The sequence below is a fragment of the Suillus bovinus genome (genome assembly GCF_016758785.1).
Source record: "Suillus bovinus strain UH-Sbo-P2 chromosome Unknown EDB93scaffold_5, whole genome shotgun sequence".
NCBI lineage: Eukaryota > Fungi > Basidiomycota > Agaricomycetes > Boletales > Suillaceae > Suillus > Suillus bovinus.
In genome coordinates, this window is record NW_024542061.1 from 253534 (window position 1) to 274055 (window position 20522).

The 20522-nt window shown below is 45.6% G+C and overlaps 8 protein-coding genes across 8 annotated transcripts; 4 read left to right on the forward strand and 4 right to left on the reverse strand.

Moving 5' to 3' along the window:
• Nucleotides 1-1813: 1813 nt before the first annotated feature.
• EDB93DRAFT_1100481 (uncharacterized protein) lies at nucleotides 1814-5041 on the reverse strand (the record flags this gene model as incomplete). The annotated part of the gene is given in 5 exon segments (XM_041447012.1): nucleotides 1814-1926; nucleotides 2324-3212; nucleotides 3273-3421; nucleotides 3474-4129; nucleotides 4149-5041. 5 exon segments carry the CDS (start codon nucleotides 5039-5041, stop codon nucleotides 1814-1816), a joined length of 2700 nt encoding a protein of 899 aa, XP_041312006.1.
• Nucleotides 5042-5203: 162 nt separating this feature from the next.
• On the reverse strand, nucleotides 5204-8328 carry EDB93DRAFT_1238045 (uncharacterized protein; the record flags this gene model as incomplete). Its single annotated transcript, XM_041451505.1, has 8 exons — nucleotides 5204-5310; nucleotides 5341-5556; nucleotides 5618-6554; nucleotides 6616-6955; nucleotides 7028-7368; nucleotides 7506-7796; nucleotides 7848-8071; nucleotides 8289-8328. 8 exons carry the CDS (start codon nucleotides 8326-8328, stop codon nucleotides 5204-5206), a joined length of 2496 nt encoding a protein of 831 aa, XP_041312007.1.
• A 238-nt stretch (nucleotides 8329-8566) lies between these two features.
• EDB93DRAFT_1334662 (uncharacterized protein) lies at nucleotides 8567-9982 on the forward strand (the record flags this gene model as incomplete). Its single annotated transcript, XM_041455292.1, has 7 exons — nucleotides 8567-8641; nucleotides 8696-8962; nucleotides 9260-9306; nucleotides 9334-9371; nucleotides 9441-9484; nucleotides 9545-9596; nucleotides 9654-9982. 7 exons carry the CDS (start codon nucleotides 8567-8569, stop codon nucleotides 9845-9847), a joined length of 717 nt encoding a protein of 238 aa, XP_041312008.1. The 3' UTR covers nucleotides 9848-9982.
• A 766-nt stretch (nucleotides 9983-10748) lies between these two features.
• Nucleotides 10749-11164, forward strand: EDB93DRAFT_1246128 (uncharacterized protein; the record flags this gene model as incomplete). The annotated part of the gene is made up of 2 exons (XM_041452407.1): nucleotides 10749-10957; nucleotides 11017-11164. 2 exons carry the CDS (start codon nucleotides 10749-10751, stop codon nucleotides 11162-11164), a joined length of 357 nt encoding a protein of 118 aa, XP_041312009.1.
• A 487-nt stretch (nucleotides 11165-11651) lies between these two features.
• On the reverse strand, nucleotides 11652-12102 carry EDB93DRAFT_1246129 (uncharacterized protein; the record flags this gene model as incomplete). Its single annotated transcript, XM_041452408.1, has 2 exons — nucleotides 11652-11786; nucleotides 11842-12102. The coding sequence occupies 2 exons, from the start codon at nucleotides 12100-12102 to the stop codon at nucleotides 11652-11654; spliced, it is 396 nt and encodes a 131-aa protein (XP_041312010.1).
• Nucleotides 12103-13875: 1773 nt separating this feature from the next.
• EDB93DRAFT_1100485 (uncharacterized protein) lies at nucleotides 13876-15449 on the forward strand (the record flags this gene model as incomplete). The annotated part of the gene is made up of 4 exons (XM_041447013.1): nucleotides 13876-14121; nucleotides 14181-14340; nucleotides 15051-15088; nucleotides 15156-15449. 4 exons carry the CDS (start codon nucleotides 13876-13878, stop codon nucleotides 15447-15449), a joined length of 738 nt encoding a protein of 245 aa, XP_041312011.1.
• A 688-nt stretch (nucleotides 15450-16137) lies between these two features.
• EDB93DRAFT_1246130 (uncharacterized protein) lies at nucleotides 16138-17063 on the reverse strand (the record flags this gene model as incomplete). Its single annotated transcript, XM_041452409.1, has 2 exons — nucleotides 16138-16944; nucleotides 16998-17063. The coding sequence occupies 2 exons, from the start codon at nucleotides 17061-17063 to the stop codon at nucleotides 16138-16140; spliced, it is 873 nt and encodes a 290-aa protein (XP_041312012.1).
• Nucleotides 17064-18640: 1577 nt separating this feature from the next.
• On the forward strand, nucleotides 18641-20358 carry EDB93DRAFT_657083 (glycosyltransferase family 50 protein). The gene is made up of 3 exons (XM_041457015.1): nucleotides 18641-18948; nucleotides 18997-19566; nucleotides 19615-20358. Exons 1-3 carry the CDS (start codon nucleotides 18701-18703, stop codon nucleotides 20135-20137), a joined length of 1341 nt encoding a protein of 446 aa, XP_041312013.1. The 5' UTR covers nucleotides 18641-18700; the 3' UTR covers nucleotides 20138-20358.
• The last annotated feature ends 164 nt before the right edge of the window (nucleotides 20359-20522 follow it).

Consider the following 20522-nt stretch of genomic DNA (forward strand, 5'->3'; position numbering starts at 1 on the left):
CTCGTACTTCAGGGTCAAAGGGTTCTTTATTCAACCCTACTGACACTTCCCTATCTACTAACTAAAAGAAGTGTACGTAAACTACACCTTTGTTAAGTGAGAAAAACGCGGTGTTCTTTGTGTGTGTTACTTCTCAATTACCGACAAGGGTACAGGCCAAGGACAAGTTATCACTCTTCCAGCCGAAGCTTACAAGTGCGAGTCTCACTTGGACACCGTATCTAAATCCTCTTGGTAATGATGGTAAGACTATCTGCAGATGCGACAGTTCTACTAAACTCAACGGAAAGGTACTACGTGCGTACGAAGGAAAAGGGTAATCGTAAAAATGAAACTATAGTAACGTGAAGCAGGCAGGGTTTTGGGCCAGCACTTCAAGTTGTAGCGAGACGCCTAATGTTGTCAACACCTCCGTATACTGGCGGCTGCAATGTACGGCAGGGCCTGGTATAGGACTACTAACTACGAAAGACTATTGGTAGAGAAAACGCTCAAGCGAGCAAAGGAAAGGGTTTCAAGAAAAGGGTCGCAGCTGTTTAGGCCGGGCAAGGTAAAACATGTGATGATTTGTTAGACGTATGTCTTGCACAGGTATGCAGCTAAGAGACACGTGTAACGACGAGTAAAGATGATCGTTTGAATCGTTGGTTAACCTAATGGTCCGCCAAGTATTCAAAGGATATAGTAGTGGATGCGAGCGGTATGCGAGAGTCGGAGTCTCCTATAGTTCAAACCTAATGTCACAACCCAATAACGAATTAACGCTGGGCAGAGACTAGGACTCAAACAGAGGTTATCGGACAAGAGGATGATGAGCAAGTACGTCTTGGATTGCTACAGTTGTAGATACAAGAGGTTTGAACTAAGGAACTATCGACCAAGACATGCTAACTATATACAACTATTGAAACAGAGATTGAAACTGGGTTCTAACTACTAGCCAATCATAAAATAGAAAAGGGAATCGTACCATAGAACATCGTAGAATATTAAAGAAGTATCACGTGACCATATCTTATCTTATCGTATCTAATCTAATCTAATCACAATCAAAGAACTCGTCTTCTTCATCAGTCACATTGAAGACACGTGTCGTGGGCGCTAATGGGATCTCTGAACTGGTAGACGCTTTTGGGGTAGGGTTAGGGTTTATCTTAGGCGCTGTGTATTGGCGCTTAGGAAGATTCAAGAAAGAATAGTGGTTTGTTAAAGGTACTCATGACAGGCGCACACTTGATAAACGGGTTGGGGAAGGAGCCTTGCCGACATCTGTTCTTCGCTTGATAGTGTTTAAGGACATCATAAGGGATTGTATCTGTGCTCCCATCATTGCGTCCAGGCTGGCTTTTGTCAATTTCCATCAGTTCATTACTATCACTGCCTGGGGGTGAATCAGTCAAAGCTGGACCATCACCATACTCCCCAAAATCATCATCAGCTGCTCGTCTTTCATCTTGCGTCTCGTGTTCATCGGCACTCTTCCCCCACTCATCAAAATCATCCAAGTCTCCCGATCCACCACGATTTTCCAAATCCTGCTCTGCGACATTGCTACTGGCTTCCTTGTGATTGTGACCGATGGGATGGGTTGCCTGGGACTGGGACAGCTTGAAACCAAACCTGTCTGAAGGGCGGGCTATGTGGAGACGAGCATGTTCGCTCTCTGGCCGTGAAGAATTGGGTTTAACAGAACTCTTTGGAGTGCTGGCCTGACAAGTGTTTATTAGTTGGGTACCTTTCACTGAATATTTGAAAAAATACTGCAACTTTTTCCTTGTGTCTCTTGAGTTGCGAAGGAGCCATTGGATTTTCTTCAGAGTCGCTTATATCCAGATTGTTTGATGCCTTCTTTCGCCTTGTTGGGGCCGTTAGAGTTTTGCCAATTTTTTGGAGTTGTGCAGCATGACCACCGATACCTCACATGGACTGTGAGCTTCGTCGAGTAGCATCAGCATCTACCCATACTACCTTGGCTCCCTTCCTCAAGCTATCGCCCGGGGAACCTTGTCTGGCCCTTTTCCTGGGAGGCATCGAGTGAAGAAAACGAAGCTGTAAGGTAGTCAGTTGGGGTAATACTTAAAATGTATTACATAAGCTAATCAGTGCTTGGACCTGCTTGTACAAAGAATGACTGATATCTGATATCGAGGTCTTAGTTCATGCAGTGATGATGGCATACAGTATTCGTTTAAGGTAGAATAAGATAGCTAATAATGAGCAAAAGAAGTGTGCCTGCGCTTCTTGTCTTCCAACTTATTGTCTGCACAGTAAAACATGCCATTAATCCTACTTCCAAGTCTTCTGTTTAGAAGACGAGGCTTACTAGGAAGTTCCTCAGTCATGGAGCCAGCACCTGAGCCAGGAAGTTCGTTTGGGCCAACAAATGGCAATGATGGGAGCGGAGGAGGAATCATTTTGTTCTTCTGCCCAGAGCGACGAGGTCGAAGACGAGTCTCCTTGGTCATAGGGCCAGAAGTGGGGGGAGGAGAAGAGGAATGGACTTGTGATGTCATGGAACCAGAAGCTGAATGAGCAATTGTGCCCCGGGTAACAGATGGGAGTTCAGGAGGCAGCATCTGCATTTGCTGCCCCAAACAACGGGGCCAAACACCAGCATCCTGGGCCATAGCTTCAATATGAGGGGGTGAGAGAGAAGCAGGAGGGAGAGGAATGGGGTGATGAGGACACGTGGGGAGAGGAAGAGAAGTAGGAGAAGGAGTGGCGACAGATGTCACTGGCAAAAACGCAACACTTTGTGATGTTGGGATACCTGGTATACTTAGAATTCTCTCCAGATCCTGTTGCATAATCTTGAGGATTTCGATTTCTTTGTGAGACAAGTCACGTTCATTGTGCAACACGTCCCCAATTGCCTTGCGCCATTCCTCAAGGATGGGGCGACAAGCTTTAAAGTATGGTGTCAGTTTGTAGGGCGGATGTTTCTCTGTCAGAAATTCTTTCTTCAATGATCCACTAGTCCCCAGACCATCTCCATCCATCATCAGGTAAGCCTTGCGCCACCTAGGGGCATTGACAGGATGCACTCCTTCAGCCGATGTTTTACCACTGGGTCCTTCATATGTTGTTGTGAATTCGAGGAGGATGTAAAAGAGAGACTCTAAGTCATCAGAGGCTCTGTGGTCGATCGTGGATGGACACGGAATGTCTCCCATGAGCTTGAGAAGACGGCAGGAAATATAGGGTACAGTTCCCTTCAAGGTTGAAGCATATGAGATATGTATACACGAAGAATGTATTGAAATATAACTTACAGTACCACACAAATTGACTGCTGCATTGTTTTTGAGGAATTTGGTGTGATCGAAGTCGATGAAGTAACCCTTTCCATTGTGGATGATTAAATTGTTGGGACTGAGGTCGCCGTGTAGAATGTTCCACTGGGTGACCATTGCTTTGTGAGCTGGTAGTGGCTGTCATTGCAAAGAACTTTAACAAAAACGAAAGAAACTCACCAACAATAAGATCTCGAAAAACATTGACTAGCTCAGGGAGGGACTTGAAGGTTGTCAGTGGAAGCCCGCAAGGGGTCAATAGCATGTGATGGTGAACCTTATTAGAGTATATCGGTGCTTCCAGAAGGTTTTCACTAATGTGTTCGCGAATCCTCTCTGTGCAATCTGTTTGTCCGGCATACTGGATGCCCCAATATTTTTCGAGACTGACCACATTTAGAATGCCATCGACTGCCCAGAGGAGCGTCACTTCATGATCCAGGTTTTCCATGTTGACCCAACAATTTTTCAATGCAAATTCTGTCCTGTGCTGATCTTGAACACGATAACAAACGGTCCCACGCGAAAATAGACCACGACTCTTCCATAAAATTGCCATGATCCAGTACACCTCACCATTGTTGTCCATCACCCAGCCTTTTGTTCCTTCCGGCATTTGATCTATACCCTCAGGAAGATCATTGTGAGAACCAGCGGAGCAGAGGTTGGTGCAAATGTGAATGGTAGGGTCGAACCCAAGGGAAGCTAGGTCTGATAGTGTGATTATGTTTAAGACGTCGACGAAATGCACGGCATTGGCACCAATTGGGAGGGGTTGAGAGATAATCATTCCAGAGTGGTCCATATAATGAGTGTGGAGCTGGAGGTTTGCGATGCTGAACAAAACAACAAAACAGCTGTTCTCGCATTATAAGATATCCCTTGGTGGCGACCCCTAAGAATATAGGGATATCTTTTCCTTGAATCAATTCCGACTTGGTGATCTTGATATTGGTGAGAACATCCGCCCAGGTCTTTTCACCTGATTTATTCTTTTTCAGCCTGTAGTCCATGAGGACTAAATCAGGCTTGCACAAGTCGGTGGCGTCTGGAACGGGTGTGGTGGCAAATTCAGAGGACCAGTACTGTGGTTCTGGGATGACATTGAAGGGAAGGGGGTTCAGTGAGTCTTGTTGGGAGGACTCGTCATTGGCCTCGAGGATGATGTTGCGCATAGCATAGTATATGCTCCACAAGAGGTGCTCCCAGCTTTTTTCTTCTGATGTCTTGATGGGATGGTTTGATCTCTTTTGTCCAGCATCAAACAATTGCTGCGACCAGCTGGTGTCTGTGTCCACCATAGAATCTTCATTCATCTCCTCCAGGTCTGTGTCTGTCTCATTATTCCCCAACTCCCATCGCCGCCTTAACTTCTTCACAGGACCTGAAAAGGCACCATTGAGCCTCCACTCTAGACCAGACCACAGTTTCTGTAATAAAGATGCTCCCTGTAAGAGTGCTTGACCTTTTTTTTTTATGTATTTGATGCCCAAGATATCTTCGGTTGTGAGGTCTGATCCCGAAATAAGGATATCCAGGATGGATGATTTCCTGCCTTTTATCCCCTCCTCCCATAAGACTTGTCTGCCTCCTGTGAGCGCGCCATCCCTACCCATAGGTAAGAGTTCGTTTTTCATCAGTAAATCCATATCTTCCTTCATCTGAGGTAAAAAATTGCCACCAGCAGGGATGGAGCTGGTAACTGTCGCCAGAAGATAGTAATTGGTGAAAGACTGTGTCGTTGACATGTTTTACACAGCAATGCTGTGCTCAGACCTTGCACAATGCACAATGATTCACACTCATTCGTGCGATAGGGCTTCTAAATTTGTCCCTTAATGGAGTAAAAATATTTTCGAACCAACCGAACGATTCAGTTCAACAAGCAAATATTGTGAGTACTAATACTATCATTGTGAAGCATAGTAAATGGCATTGTAGATCTCTTTATCAAAGTATTTATTCAAAAAAAACGAGTGGGAGTAATGCAAAGATGTTGCTTTCATTAGTTGCGCATCTGCCACATCCCCCAGTCAAGGGATAACACTGGTGAACGCATGAAGTTGATTCAACAGAATGAAATTACCAACAGGAGAGCCATCAGCATGCTTCGTGTGTTTCAGTGTATGCATCCCAGTGGCTGGATCAATTGGGCCAATACTCAAACACTGTACATAGCAGAGATATTGATCTCGCCATTTAATGCGAGAACCTCGCCGAGCAATTGGACGTACAATAAGATATAACTCACAGATTGTGTGACCTTCGAAGGGTGCATCAATTTTGTATAGGTGAATAAATATATGCAATGCGAATGTGCTAACCTGTTAGGCCTGATTTGGGCCATTCAGCAACTCCGTCTATATTGACCAGGACAAAATCCCGTCGGCCTTTGGGCCATCCAGGGCCCAAAGGAGAGGCATGTACAGTCTGGGCTGGTAATATGATGCTAGAATCATGGAAGGATGTTTGCTGTAGACGAACTGAATGCCAGACTTGAACACGATCAAATGGAAGGATTGGAGGACGATCAATCAACGGTCTCCTTCTTAAAGCGACCTCATGAACTACTCCTCTGCCCCTTGTGTCACACTGCAAGAAATCTGAAAGCAGGACATGCAGATCCGGTATATTGTAGTCAACAGAAATGTCCCCAACTTTGACTCTGTTCCGAGATGGACCATAGTTGAGATGGATAGCAGTGGTACCACCTATAAATGTTTGAGGGGGGTAAGCAAGTTCTCTGCAGCTGAGGGTAGCAAATTGCTTCGCTTTGCTGAAATAATTCATGGTAATGTGTGTTTGATTCATCTCCTCGAGGAGGGCAGTCTGTGGATCAGATGGCTCCCCCTCATCAGGATCAATATCGTCTTCTTCCCCTTCATTCTCCTCAGCAACATCTACAGGATTGTGGCTTTTGAGTGTTGTAGCAATTGCAAAATGTCGCAGTTTCTCCTGACAATCCAGAAAGCGACGTATCTGTGGGTCGTAATCATTATTGTTTGTGTGTTGCACAGGGTCCTTAATTTTAGATACATGGGCGTGTTCAGTTGCATCTGCGGACCACTGGATGAGGGCACCAATTTTGTGCATACTAGATGTGATGCTCTGCAGGAGCTCCAACTTGGGGATGAACCAATTGTCAATCAGTTTCTTTGCTCCCATCCATGCACCTAATGTCATGATAACATTCTTATTCTCATGAAATGTCAAAAGGGATTGGTCAATACATGACAGTAAGTTGTTGTCAGGTGCAGGGCACTGCACCAAGTACCGGACATCCATGAGGGCACGTATCAATCATGAAGCGATGAGGAGCTACATCAGATATCAGGCCAACAATATAGTGCTGAATGTCACAATGAACTCTGCCTGTGACCTGCTTGAGTTTCGAAATTCCACCTGCAAAGTGGTGATAGCCTGTGATGGGCTGTAAAATAGAGAACCTGAAATCTAGCTCCTGGGCCCCAACAACCTTGAGACACCACTGAAGGTTGTGGTCATAAAATTCCTTGTGCCAGTGATGTAGTGGTTCTGGCATCAGGAATATGGAGGGATCAGCGTGGGGGAAGCCCTTCCAGAAAGGTGCATGAACACCATTTAGCCGGTGTTCAGCACATGCCTCAAAATATGCCTTGAGATCATTGGGATCAACTGTGATACTGGCAAGCTGAGCAAGAGTTATCGCACGCATATGAGCGGGGTGCTGGAAATGATCCCCAAACTGTAGATACAAAGCCATGGTGAAAGGAGATGTCTTCCCACGCACGCACGCAAGCATGGCTGCCTCTGGGGTATCAACGATGTACACTGCAAGAGGCATAAAACAGTGTTGAACATTTCCCACCAGATCGTACATCATGATGCCAACTTCTGCCACTATCATCAAGGGCTTCAGGACAATTGAAAGGCACTCATGCACCAGGTGGTCTTCAAGCATGCCACACATCTGTTGGTTGGGGTGTAGGTACTTTGGAATGGGGAGGAGAGCTGTGAGCATGAATGCTTTGGGTGAGAGTTTCATCCGAGTATGCATATGTATGTTGGTGACGCCGAGAAGAGTGGATGGGCGATCCTGGCACCAGTCATGGTAGTGATATTTGTTTTATCAGAAGATAAAACCACACTGAGGATCGTAGCACCTCTAGGATATTGGCTCTGCAGGAATGATGGTAAGACAGCGCAAAATGAGTAGACTGAACCTGCACATACCTGCACGTCCCATGCAGAATTACCTGTCAACCATTCAGAATATACCCTCAGAAGCTGCACTGCCATTTTGTACATGCGATGAGGGATAAAATCGAGCTTATCATGAAACAGAGGATTGCTGAAAAGGCTTTCCAGACATTCAATGGGATCTCGCCAGAATAAGCAGATAGGAAGTTTTGTAGGATGAAGTGAGGGAATGGTCTGGCATTTCCAGCTTGGTCCGCTGGGGAGCATCTCGGCATGACTACACAATTCACTAGCATTGCTGAATGATAGTTGTAAATTTTGGATCTGAAAGATAAGTTATATTATAATAATCACTGTCAGAGTACAAATACATACCATGTGAAGCCTCAAGAATTCATCAATTGCTGCCATACTCAGGGATGAGCGAAGGAGATAGTCAGCAACTTCCCATTCCTCCTTGGACGCAAAAGGGTAGAAGAGATTGTCCTTCCTGTACTCCGCAAATTCATCGGCATTGAATACATCCCAAAAGGTTGACCCATTTTCCGAATAACAAGCCCTGGCACCCTCATACTTCTCCTCCAAAGACTCCCCAACCGCTCCAAAATCATTGTCAAGTGAACCAAAGCCATTGTTGATGTTCCAAAAGTCATTAGATTGTTGTTGATCCTCAACGCAAGTATCTGGGTCAGGTTCTGGAGCTGAAGGTGAGACATCGCACCATGGTGGTTGCACCTGCGTAAACTGAGAGATATCAACCATGTCACGCAAGTAGCTGTGGCACGACGTTCGGGGCTGGCTGAGATGTCGAGTAACACTGCTTTCCTTGGTAAATGTTTTCCCACACTTTGGACATGTTGACATCTGATTCAGACTCAAGAATTCACAGTGTAATGCTATCAGTTTTACTCTGTCATAATATTTGTCACTCGCATAGTAGTATCCATATCACTCATATATCATTCATGAACTCTCACAGCTTCGACTCAGAAACCTCTCCTCAATCTTCGTTCTCTGAATACAGTCAGCGTCACTCTGTTCTTTTCAACACATCTCTCAATTACCTCAGATCCATCCAAAAACCTCGCCAGCCAATGACCAATTTTTCGCTGCACACCTCATCAAGCTCAATTGGAGGGGAGGCTCATTTTGCTATGAATACTCGCCTTGTAAGCCTCAATTATTTGCTGTGGTATATTATTATTCTTACCCGTCTTTGGTAGGATGTAAACTACTCTTTATTCAAGTCCAAAGGTGACTCTGACCTCGCCCTGGAGGCAGCTAAGGCAAAACAGAAAGTATGCAAGGCGGAGAAATATCTGGCTGATTGTATTCTGGAACATCAATCTATACTCCTCGACCTGTGGCGCCATCATGCAGAGGTAGCAAACTGCCATTTATTGAATGCAGATCTCAATGTTGGACACATGCACATGGAGCGCAAGAAGAGTGGTATTGCAGCATTTGCTCACTCAGACTCAGGTTTAATGGTAAGTGCTCATTTGTTGGTTTCGTTATAACTTATCACCATTGAGATGATTGCAGACAACCTCTTGACATACATCTTCGTCACAAACAATCAAGATATTTTTATTTTTCGCACTTCTAGTATGATATTATCTCGAGTGCTACTAGTACATACTTTGTTACTTTGTTTGTTTGTGCTGCTTGTATCACTCTGTAGATATTTGTAATGTCAAATGCTTGTCGGCTTGTGTTGTTTGTGATGCTTGTGTAGTTCTGTAAATGTTTGTTATTGTTGTGACACTTTGTCACGAAATCAGTAGTTTGCTGATAGGCTGGTGCTGAAATGGGCCAACTTGAAATATCCCATGTAAACATTTCGTCTAGTCGCTATTAGCAACATGATGTTGGCCATCCCTGATGTGGTGCTGCCACGTATGAGTACCTTCAGGCAGAACCAGATCTGCCACACGGTGGATATAAATTGAATGGCAAGTTTCACAGATCCCAAGTTCAAACTTGAAAACAATCGCCCCCGGGCCGTCTACGTGAGTAATCCTGAAACTTGAAAACTAAAGCAACTTAGACGACATATCTATTGCATTTAGTTCTTCCTGGACGTGCCACTATCAGCACCTTTGCGCACACCACAACCAAACTGTGCGGCGAGCGATTTCTTGGCAATGACGGCCATCACTGATATATATACGCTGCTAGACACCATGAAGATCCAGTTCATTTACTACCTTGCCATCCTTACCGCTGCCGTCGGGGTGAATGCAGCTGCTCCTACTGGTTCATGCATTTATCAGTGCAAAGCGGCTCCTATAGAACCCATGCACTGTCAGGAAGGTTACCACGTCACCTGGGATAGCACCCTAGGATGCAACATCTGCTGCGTCAATGAATAGTTAGTTAGACTCTTAGTAGCCATTGAGTTTGTACAGATGATGCTTTTTACGTTTATCTGGTTACCTATCAAAGCATTTGATAGCATTTGCGTCCTCTGAAGGCATGCACACGCTTTAGACCTTCGCGATTGTGTATGTAATATGTATCACTCAGGTGCAAGATTTAATAGTCAATCTCAAAACAGCGAGCTTGGAAACAGGGTCACAACGATTGAGCGCATCAGCATTGTTTTCAGTAAAATATCTTGTTCCGCCAAATCAAGGGGTATTCTTGGTTTTGAGCCATTTGAGCAGACATACTGTACACACCAAGACGGTTGGGTGCACCTGGGTTTAGCCACAAGTGGCAATATTAGTAGTAGGTTATCTGGGGCTCAGGTATTTTGCCACACCCTGCCGCAACTTGCCGCACCACTAACGCATCATTACTGCCGCACCCGCACCAAATCAGCACATTTCACTCTTAGTTTCAGATAATCACTGTTGACGTGCACAATATAATTGGTTTACCGTCAAACTCATCAATTATGCGCCTCATGGTCATGCTTTTGAGAGTCTGAATCCCAAGAACAAGTTGAGTACTATGCTGCGGCACGGATGCGGTAGTGGGTGTAGTGGCTTCTTGACGGTGAGTCTTGATATCATTACTGTATGTACTATGTACTGCATGAGACATTGACATTCATACTGTCACTAGATCACCCTCCTTGCAACGGCCTGTCTCACTTATGCGCCCTCTGGCTACTACTGGCACGTAGTACTAATTGCATGAGACACGCACCATACTCTATCGCACAACCACTAATAACAATGTTCTTTCTTTGCAGATGCTAACATATTTTTTGCATGAATGCTGTTCAAGTTGTTGGCGTGATACCTGGCTTGACCTTCAACGTCCTTGATGGATATAGACATCGACTTGGAGTGTCTTGATATACTAGAACAACAAATGTTTGAGCTCTCATTGGCTGCAGGCGCTGCTGGGAATGCACAATGGGTAAAAGATGCCGATGCTCACCAAGACCGATGGAATCCATACGAGGGCCTCCTGAGTACTGGAATCGTGGTGACGGAGATCCATATGCACCCAAATTCAAAGGAGAAGTGGATGTGAGTTGTTGTCATATTGTAGCATGGATTGCTCTGAAACACTTTACATAGTAGTGCAGGCCAAACTTTAGTGAAGGAAGTGAGCTTGAAGTCATTCCTAAAAATGAGAGACAGACCCAAAAGCCGAAACCGTGGCCTAGTGTTGCAGAAGTCCGGTTTGGTCCGGTTCAGCAACAAATTTTGCGAATGCTGAACCAGACGCCATGAACGTGTTCATGGCATCCGGTTCACATCTGGTTCAGCATTCAAACATTGAACACATTGTAAATATACTCGATTGTACTATAGCTAGTAGTAAGGAGTACTGGTACACTACTGTGAAGCAGACTCAGAGGGGGTGATGCCGTTGATATCTGTCTCATGATCCATGTCAGTAGCTGCATCCGTAGTTACTGTCACAACCCAATAACAAATTAATGCTGGGCGGAGACTAGGACTCAGACTAAGGTTATCACAACAAAGAAAAGAGGAGCAGGTACGTCTTGGATTGCTACAGTGTAGATACAAGAGGTTTGAACTAAAGAACTATCGACCAAGATGTACTACCTATATACAACTATTGAAACGGAGATTGAAACTGAGCTACAACTACTAGCCAATCATAAAAAGAAGAAGGGAATTGTACCATAGAACATCATAGAATATTAAAGAAGCATCACATGACCATATCTTATCTTATCATATCTAATCTAATCTATTCACAATCAAAGAACTTGTCTTCTTCATCAGTCACATCGAAGACATGTGTCGTAGGCGCTAAAGGTATTTCAGGAATGATAGATGCTTTCATGGTAGGGTTAGGGTTTGAGTTAGGCGCTGTGTATTGACGCTTAGGAAGATTCAAGAAAGAATAATGATTTGTTAAAGGTACTCGTGACAGATACCCCGTTATCCTGGTCTCCTTCACAGTCACTTTCCTCCTCAGAGCCCTCACTCGTGACCACTGACCTGCTAGCCTTGCGTTTGCGCAAGACAGCGTTGTTGGGGTCAACAAGCTTGGGTGCAGGACATGGGATATGAGTTGAGCGACGTGCCTGAGCGGGAAGCACAGGCAGTGGAGTATCGTTGTCGGGATCATTGTACCATTGGATTTGACTGGCGTCGAGGAGAGTTCCATCTGCACCCAGACCACACTGGTCAGCCATGTTGTGAGGGGGAAAGCTTGAAGAGAGTTGAGCTTACCTTGAATTTGATCCATTTTAACTTCCATCAAGTTCATGAGTGCCGAACAATTCATGTAGCTACCCTAGAAAAAAAACGACCCGTTAACAAATACATTAGCACTAAACCAAATTAACCAAAGTCTCCATACCTTATCAGGTTCTTCCTTTGTAATGTTTGGGTTAGTGGTAGGCAAACAAACCTTCACGGACCTTGCCAGTGTGGCATGGTCCTTGTGAATTGGATTCCAAGCGAAAAAGTCGCGAGTAATCATGTCATGTTCAGTGTATTGCGTGTGTGGGTGATGTCATCTTGTATGTGTGAGTAGCCTAAAATGGAAGCAGTTCAAAAAGGTTCGGACGCGTTCGGACGCGTTCAACGTGTTCAAGGAATGCTGAACGCTGGACTGGACCATCAGTCCAGTTCAGCCTATACTCTGAATGTTGAACTGGACCATGGTCCAGTCCACGAAAGGTCTGGTTCGAACCGCGGTTCAGAACCGAACCTCCGCATCACTACCGCGGCCACGACCAAGGAAGGCACATAAGGTGTCTTAAGTTGACAGTAGTCCATAGAACTTGTGTACTGTGAAAGTAATGAGTCTTGTCTAAAGGCCATATACCCATCACATATGACACACATACCTTAGACCCTAATATCTGTTCTCGCGGGGACCACAGAATCATGTTTGAGGCCCAAAGATGTGCTGTAGTGAAGTTGTCAAGGCATGTTATTGGCATCTGATTCTGCTGAGTCCGAAGATACTGAAGCCGGAGAGGAACAGGAGGAGGAGTAGAGGGTAAAGAAGGAATGGAGAAGGAGCTGTTGACGTCAGGACCGATAGGTCCAAGTTAAAATTTCACCTACCTAATTATTGAAAACACTTACCATATAAATAGTAGCGCCCAATTGGCACGAGCGACTCAGTTCTTTTCAGAGACTGAGACATGAGTCTATACCTTTATCGTTAGCCCACATATAACTGACTTAGTGTAGCGTTTTCTTACCTGTTAGGTATACACTTCGTCAATAAAGAGTTCTTTTCAGAGACTGAGACCATTTTCTTACCTGTTAGATCTTTTCTATCCTGCTCTACCTCTAATCTCTAGACATGTCACCAATGAAGACATATCTTGAACAATAGGCATTGAGGCGTTGAGCTGTGTGAGGAGTTTGTTTAGTAGTTTAACCAAGTTTCGCGTGAGGTGCTGCAAGTGTAGTGCGTGGGTTGGTGTGGGGTTGCGGTAGTGCACAGCCACTGCCGCACCCATCAAGTATACTATCACTGTTGTATCAGTGTAATTCTAACTCAAAAACATATACTATGATATTTTTGCGTCAATAATCATATTCATGACCTTTATGGACGACATAGACATATTATACAGGGATATAAGACACTATTAGGTAGGGTGCGGCACCGATGCGGCAGGATGCGGTATGATGCGGCAAAATCCCAAGGCCCGGTTATCTGCTTATATAACATATGCTAACCCTTAGTGCTCACATGCATCAACAGCAAAAGCGGTCTACTCTGAGCTCCCCCTAGGGCTATTAGGTAACTAAGTAACTGTAAGTCCACAACCACCTCCACATCTCACATATCAGATTGATCGATGGTTCACTCTATTTGCGCCACATTGGTTGACCGGATAAAGGGCAAGAGGAAGTATTAGTCTTTATTGTCCTCACTTTTTTCCACCTCAGTAGTTCTGCTCACCACACTCAGCCAGTGTTATCATTGAACACCTACCGTCATGTCCCCTACTGGAGGGACTGGCACATCATCTACTCCGCCACGCGCAAATGGACCAGTTGAAGGTGATCGTAAATTAGAGTCCACCCCAAACAGTCGTGGAGCTTCAGTCGTCAGTGAGAACATCAGCTTGGTCCATCTGACACCAATGTGGTCCCTGTCACCAGTGAGGTACTTGTGGAGAAATACGGGAACTTTCAGGATGGGATGGTGGCCAAGATATTTTGGGGAGAGGCGGATCGCACTAGTGAGCCGGAGATCCTGAAAAAAGTTGGGAATTGCTAAGAGGCACGCAACTGTACACAGTACGTTCACGCATCTACGTTTGCCACCCGAGAAGCGCTCGGTGTTCTGAAACCCACTACGGGGAGTCGCGTGCTCTACATTCTCGTATTCCGCAAGCTCAACCCAATCACGGAGCTCCACGCCAACCAGCTTTTCGATTTGTGGCACCAATGTATTTTATGTACGTATTTTGAATGCAGTTATGAGGCTCTTCGTTAACATGGCCTGCAGGACACCTCACTCTGTGGAAAGAAGAGGTCTATAATTGTGGTGTTAGCCCTAGAACCTTGATGTGGTACCGGAAAGACGGGTGTCTTAAACGACTACGATCTCTCTTCGTTGGCGGATGACCTGGGCCCGTCAGGCAACGAGCGTACGGGCACGGTACCATTCAACTCGCGCTCGACTTGAATTGTTGAATTCCTGCCACTTGGGACTACCTGCCACCTAACTTGGAGGTCTTTCCTGTCGATATCGAGAGCGGGATGTGACCGTAGCATCTTGAAACATGTTATCAGGGATGAGAGGAGGAAATATTTGAGTCTCAGCCATGATGGCACCACCTTGACTTCGAGCTAGGGTGGGAGCGAGTAGATGCGTACCAGGGTTACAAAAATATGTGACCAGTGTAAGTGGCTTACAGACATTGAATTAGCTACTCATCTTGATTCAAGAAGACTTAGCTGAATGTGATGCAGCTAGTTCCACGCCATTGCTGTCATTTTTGGCTGCTGAAACGGGCCAACTTGAAATACCCCACGTGAACGTTTCGTCTAGTCGCTATGAGCAACATGTTGGCTGTCCCTGACGTGGTGCTGCCACGTATGAGTACCTTTAGGCAGAACCAGATCTGCCACACGGTTGATATAAATTGAATGGCAAGTATCACAGATCCCAAGTTCAAACTTGAAGATAATTGCACCGTCTACGTGAGTAATCATGAGACTTGAAGCTTGAAGACTAAAGCAACTTGAGCGACATATCTATTGCATTTAGTTCTTCCTGGACGTGCCACTATCAGCACCTTTGCGTACACCACAGTCAAATTGTGCGGTGAGCGATTTCCCGGCAATGACGGCCATCACTGATGTATATAAGCTGCTAGACGTCATGAAGATCCAGTTCACTTACTACCTTTCCATCCTTGCCGCTGCGGTCGGGGTGAATGCAGCTTCTGCTGATTCATGCATTTATCGGTGCCAAGGTCCTCCACACGTTTACTGCGAGGAAGGTGACGAAATCGTCTGGGATAGCACCCTAAAATGCAACATCTGCTGCGCCGGTATCTAGTTAGACTCTCAGTAGCCATTCAGTTTGTACAGATGATGCTTTTCACGTTTATCTGGTTACCCATCAAAGCACTTGATGGCATTTGCGTCCTCTGAAGGCATGCGGCACGCTTTAGACCTTCGCGATTGTGTAAGTATCACTCAGGTGCAAAATTAGTCAATCTCCAAACAGCGAGCTTGGAAACAGGGTCACAAAGATTGAGCGCGTCAGCGTTACTTATTTTCCGTAGTCTTGTTCCGCCAAATCAAGGGATCCGGAGGATAAGAATTACAGCCTTTACAAGTGCCTGTAAGGAACAATGAATTGTTACATGAACCATCGATTGGAAAAGAACAGCTACCTTGGACAACATCCGCGGTTCTTCGGCGAGGTCATGGTCAGCTATGCGTTGGTCGCATGGGCGCACTCAACATCGCTTGAGCAACCATAAACGATACCTCATCACTGTGGGTGGCTTTGGGACTGTCGTTCTCCTCCTGCATGGTTTTTGACTGTTGCCTCCTTTTGCACCGACATCAATAATCATCGATCATCCCCCGGCTCCAACATCGTCTTCTAAGATCCGCTCCTCCTGGATGTGTTCGATGACATGCTTACGCCAGAAGTGGGATACAATCTATCTCCATAAGTAACTACCAATATTGTGCCAAGCTGGCATATTATATATATGATTACGACGAGCTCTGCTCTAGACTTCGATGACCTTGAACCTGCTAGATCGCCATTGAAACCAAGAACCTCGACTATCCTCAATTGCGTTGAGCAAATAAATCCTATCCTTGTCGAGCCACATGCCCTTCAAGTCGCGAACATTGATCTTCCTATCCAATACGACATCGACGTAAGGCAAGGATGTTGTAATTTCGAAGCTCTCTTCTTCGGTGGCGCTCTCCACCAAGTGACTAGTACTCGTTTTTATCGAAGACGGCTCTTTCACCACACGCCCAAGACCCCGCCTGTTTGTCACAGCCACTGGGCTGAAGTCCATCAGACGTAATTCGTGCTTGACACGACTCTTGTTTGGCGTCGTAGTCTTCCTGATAGCCTGCAAAACTCGATTTCCACAAACGTGGACTTTGCATTGCTGGCGATACCAGAAAATACGAGTATTTAAAGGGCCCCAACATTCCCATGGTTTCGGCATTGTCGCTGCAACCTCGTCAAGGTCGAAGAAAATCCTCGTAGAGATGATGAAGACCACAGTGTAAGTATTATATGACGCAGTGAGGCATAGTAGTTGATGTGTAGGGTCTGAGGTGTGCGTCACTGTTTGTGGTTGGGCTTGCATCTGCATCTGTTCGGTATGATCCATCGGAAGGAGGCATTGTATGTTCGACAATGGGAATGGCAATCGGAAACACGCCAGCAAACGTGGCGTCTGAGACATATCTTCGATTGAATAGACCGTCAGATCGCCGCCAACGACAACGAGCAACCTATCATTTCCAAGGAAACAGAAATCAACCTGGACGTCGGGTGGGAAGGATAGGAAGCTCTGAATTCAAAATTAATCATCAAGTCTTTGGACTACTTCAGATAAAGCCTCACCTTCGATGTCGTCGAATCTTTCCAATCCCAAATATGCAGGTGCCAGTCTTGCGTGCAACGAGTCATACCAGGTACAGAAAACGAGCAATACTGCAAGACTATATGCCTCCCACAACACTAAAGCTTCGTAGACATTGCATTGAACCTATCGGGCGGCACCAGAACTAGTGTCCGTCCAGCAGCTTGTGGGTGAATACCACCACCATCTAGGGCTCCAAGGTTAATATTGAACATCCGAGTGAGAGGATCATTCTCGTAAGGAAAATGACACGCGACGGCGATCAGGTTTTGCGCTGGGTCCATCAACACATCCATAATGGAGTGGGGTACCGAGGACAATGTTGCTGAAGACCAGCAGCGCTCGATTTTTCTTTGCGAGGGCTTTGGTAATATTGGAATTATCATGGCCAGGTCACTACGAAAATTCCACGAGTAAAAATGCCCGTCGATAACGAGCCTTTTGTTCGTGAGCGAGTTGTCTTGTATGGTGATTGTTTTGAAAGAGTGCATGTTAAGCTTGAACCATGCGTGGGCCCTGTCTTTCAAGGTCTGTAGACAGTTGGAAGTAGGAGTGTGGTTGTTCGTGTTGGAGACAGGGAGCAATCGTTGGCCACTCAGTTCGACGATATACTGAAGCTCGGAGGAGGATATGTACGTCTGACGAAGGGTCTTACACACCTACAAGAGCATTATCAGTATAGAATTACATTTACTAGCACGAGGATCACATCGACACGATCATAGATCGATATTGTGACTCACAGATGTGCAACGAAGAATATCTCGACAAGGAAGAAAGCTGAGAATATAAGACATCAGTTCTTCAGCAAGAGACAATAACCCTGTTTCGGGCTTCATTTCGCAGTCTACTTTCTTAAGATGGCACGGTGGACGAGACTCCGAGTCGAGCATTGCATATGGGTGGGTGAAACGAAGATATTGGCTGATCACTACTAAAACTAAATGTTTGTGTTGTGAGTTGATTGTAGTACCACCCTAATCTGAAGGAGACACGTAGACTCCTAATCAGTCTGACTATGGGTCATGGACCAAAAAAACCTCACTGACAAATGATTCTTGTTATCAGCCATCAGTACTGAAGAATTATGTCCTTTGTCGCTTTAATGGCCAAGCAGAGTACTACTGGAAATCTGATGGGTCGCGAGTGATATGATGCAGAGACCGTTACTGAAGCAGATTGCAAAAGCAGTCAATATTTATATGGGTAGAGCTTAATGTGCTAACCCACGAGCGGTAGATTCCATAGGCCACAGTGACAGGTCAAGCATCTGACATGATAATTACTTGCCTTCTTCGCCGCAATTGAGCACATTCCTGATCATCCCGTGGCATTCGGCACACGGGAGACCAATTAACCTGACAGGGAGCGCTCATTGCCATCAGAAACAGACCTTATTGGAGGAATTAAATGTCTTCCTTCGTCCCAAAAGTTGTAGTTAGATGAGACTAGTGAGCGCCATAATGATAACGAACCTAATAATGTACGACTGTACCTCAGTTCTTAGCGCGTGATAGTAATGGGCCTCACCTAAGGCGCTCGGGGTTAGCGCTTTAGCATCGGGCTTGTGCAATAATTATGATTACATACTAGGTTTGCATCTTCAGTCATCACGTGACTTTTAAACACGCCAAGCACACACTGGCAGCGAGCGCTTTGGCTCAGCTTTAAGCTTCAAGGTCGGATGCAACCCAACACTAGTGCTGCATGGCAAAACAGTATCCCTCGGTTTGAAACGTTTCTGGTTATTTCTGCTGTTCTTCGTATTGTGCTCATACTGTACAGCGAATGGCACGATGCGCATTCGATTGTGAAGTACACCGACATTGATTACCGTGTATTCAGCGACGCTGCTAGATTTATCATACATCCCAAACTTCAGGATAATATTGCAAAGGGGCCACTCGCACCTCTATTTTTCACTGTCGGAGAGTGAGTTCCTCGGTCTGTTCGTTGATGTCAGGCTCAGTGATTTCATAGTCCGTACACTCGGCAGACTTATCGCTATACTCCACTGCTGGCCATCCTTCTCCTTCCGAATGAGTGGCTACACCCGTCATTCGGAAAGTACTTGTTTGCCGCATGCGATCTAATAAACGGCGCCCTCATTTATCAAATTTTGATGTCGCACATCCTTCCCCATGTCAAATCTTTGGCACCAGATGTCTCCGCAAAGAACTCCGAACACTTTATGCGTGCACATGCATCTCTCCTAGCGGCAACCCACCTCTTGAACCCTCTTGTATTTACCATCTCAACGCGTGGTTCTTCTGAAGCGATTCTCTGCACTTTTGTCCTCTTGACATTATTCTACGCACTCGAACGTCGACATAACGCTGCCGCCGTGATGCTGGGACTCAGTGCTCACTGGAAAATCTACCCGATCATATATGGGGTTAGCTGTGTCTCCGCGATCACCTCGCAGCGCGTCAATGCGCAAGGGTGGAATTTTGCGTATCTACTGCGCAATCTGGTTGGCAAACAGGCACTTTGTTTCGTCCTTCTTAGCGCTGGGACATTTATTATTCTAGGAGCTATATGCTACGCTATGTCAGTATCTGCATTATCTCCGAGCACTAAACCTGACTCGCGACACAGGTGGGGATACCCTTTCCTCTACGAGGCATATCTATATCACACAGACCGGCGTGATCATCGGCATAACTTTTCCCCTTACTTCTACCTCATCTACCTGACATATTCTAGTTTCGGAGGTACCTCAGCCGACTTATCAATCTGGCGTCAACTACTTCGCTCGCCATTTACAAGTCTTATACCCCAATTGACGTTGTCCCTTGGGACCGGCCTCGTCTTTGGCCAACTCTCAGTCGGCCTTCCGTTCGTGTGGTTTGTACAGACGTTCACATTTGTACTCTTCAACCGTGTGTGCACGTCCCAATACTTCATTTGGTATACCCTCTTTATACCCCTACTTGTGCCTTGCATCAACATTTCATGGAAAAAGTGGGTGATGTGTGGAGCAGTCTGGATGGGTACGCAAGCACTGTGGCTTGCAGAGGCATACAAGTTGGAGTTCCTCGGTGATGATGTGTTCTTGGGCTTTGGGTCAGAAGTTTGGTTTATGTCGCTGGTCATGCATGGGTACTTGGGGTCATCATGAGTGGATATATACCCTATTTGCCATACAACCAGCACAGTTAGACACCTGGGTAGCGCTTATACAGACATATACGACGCTATCTTGTAAACTCGTTAATTTACCAAGTACTGATGCCACTCGGAAAGTGATGTGCTAATGTGATATGCTACTTTACTCATCCTTTACATCTATGTAGTTTGATGTGTGCCTCTCCGATAGTCCTAATCGAAGAAGCCCAGGGGAGACCGCGGTCCTAAGGTATACACAATGAAACTGACGAAATTTGCGCAAATTTACCCTGAGTAGGTTTTATTTTTCTAAACGTCACATTCCTGGAATTTGTTTCATACCGTGAGATGCCACCAATATGTTTCACTATCAACCTGCACACTACATCGGGGCATTC

Coding starts and splice junctions, on each gene's coding strand:
- EDB93DRAFT_657083 (XM_041457015.1), top strand. CDS start 18,701: ATGCAACCCAACACTAGTGCTGCATGGCAAAACAGTATCCCTCGGTTT. Junction 18,949..18,996: donor CTATTTTTCACTGTCGGAGA/GTGAGTTCCTCG, acceptor GTGATTTCATAG/TCCGTACACTCGGCAGACTT. Junction 19,567..19,614: donor GGAGCTATATGCTACGCTAT/GTCAGTATCTGC, acceptor CTCGCGACACAG/GTGGGGATACCCTTTCCTCT.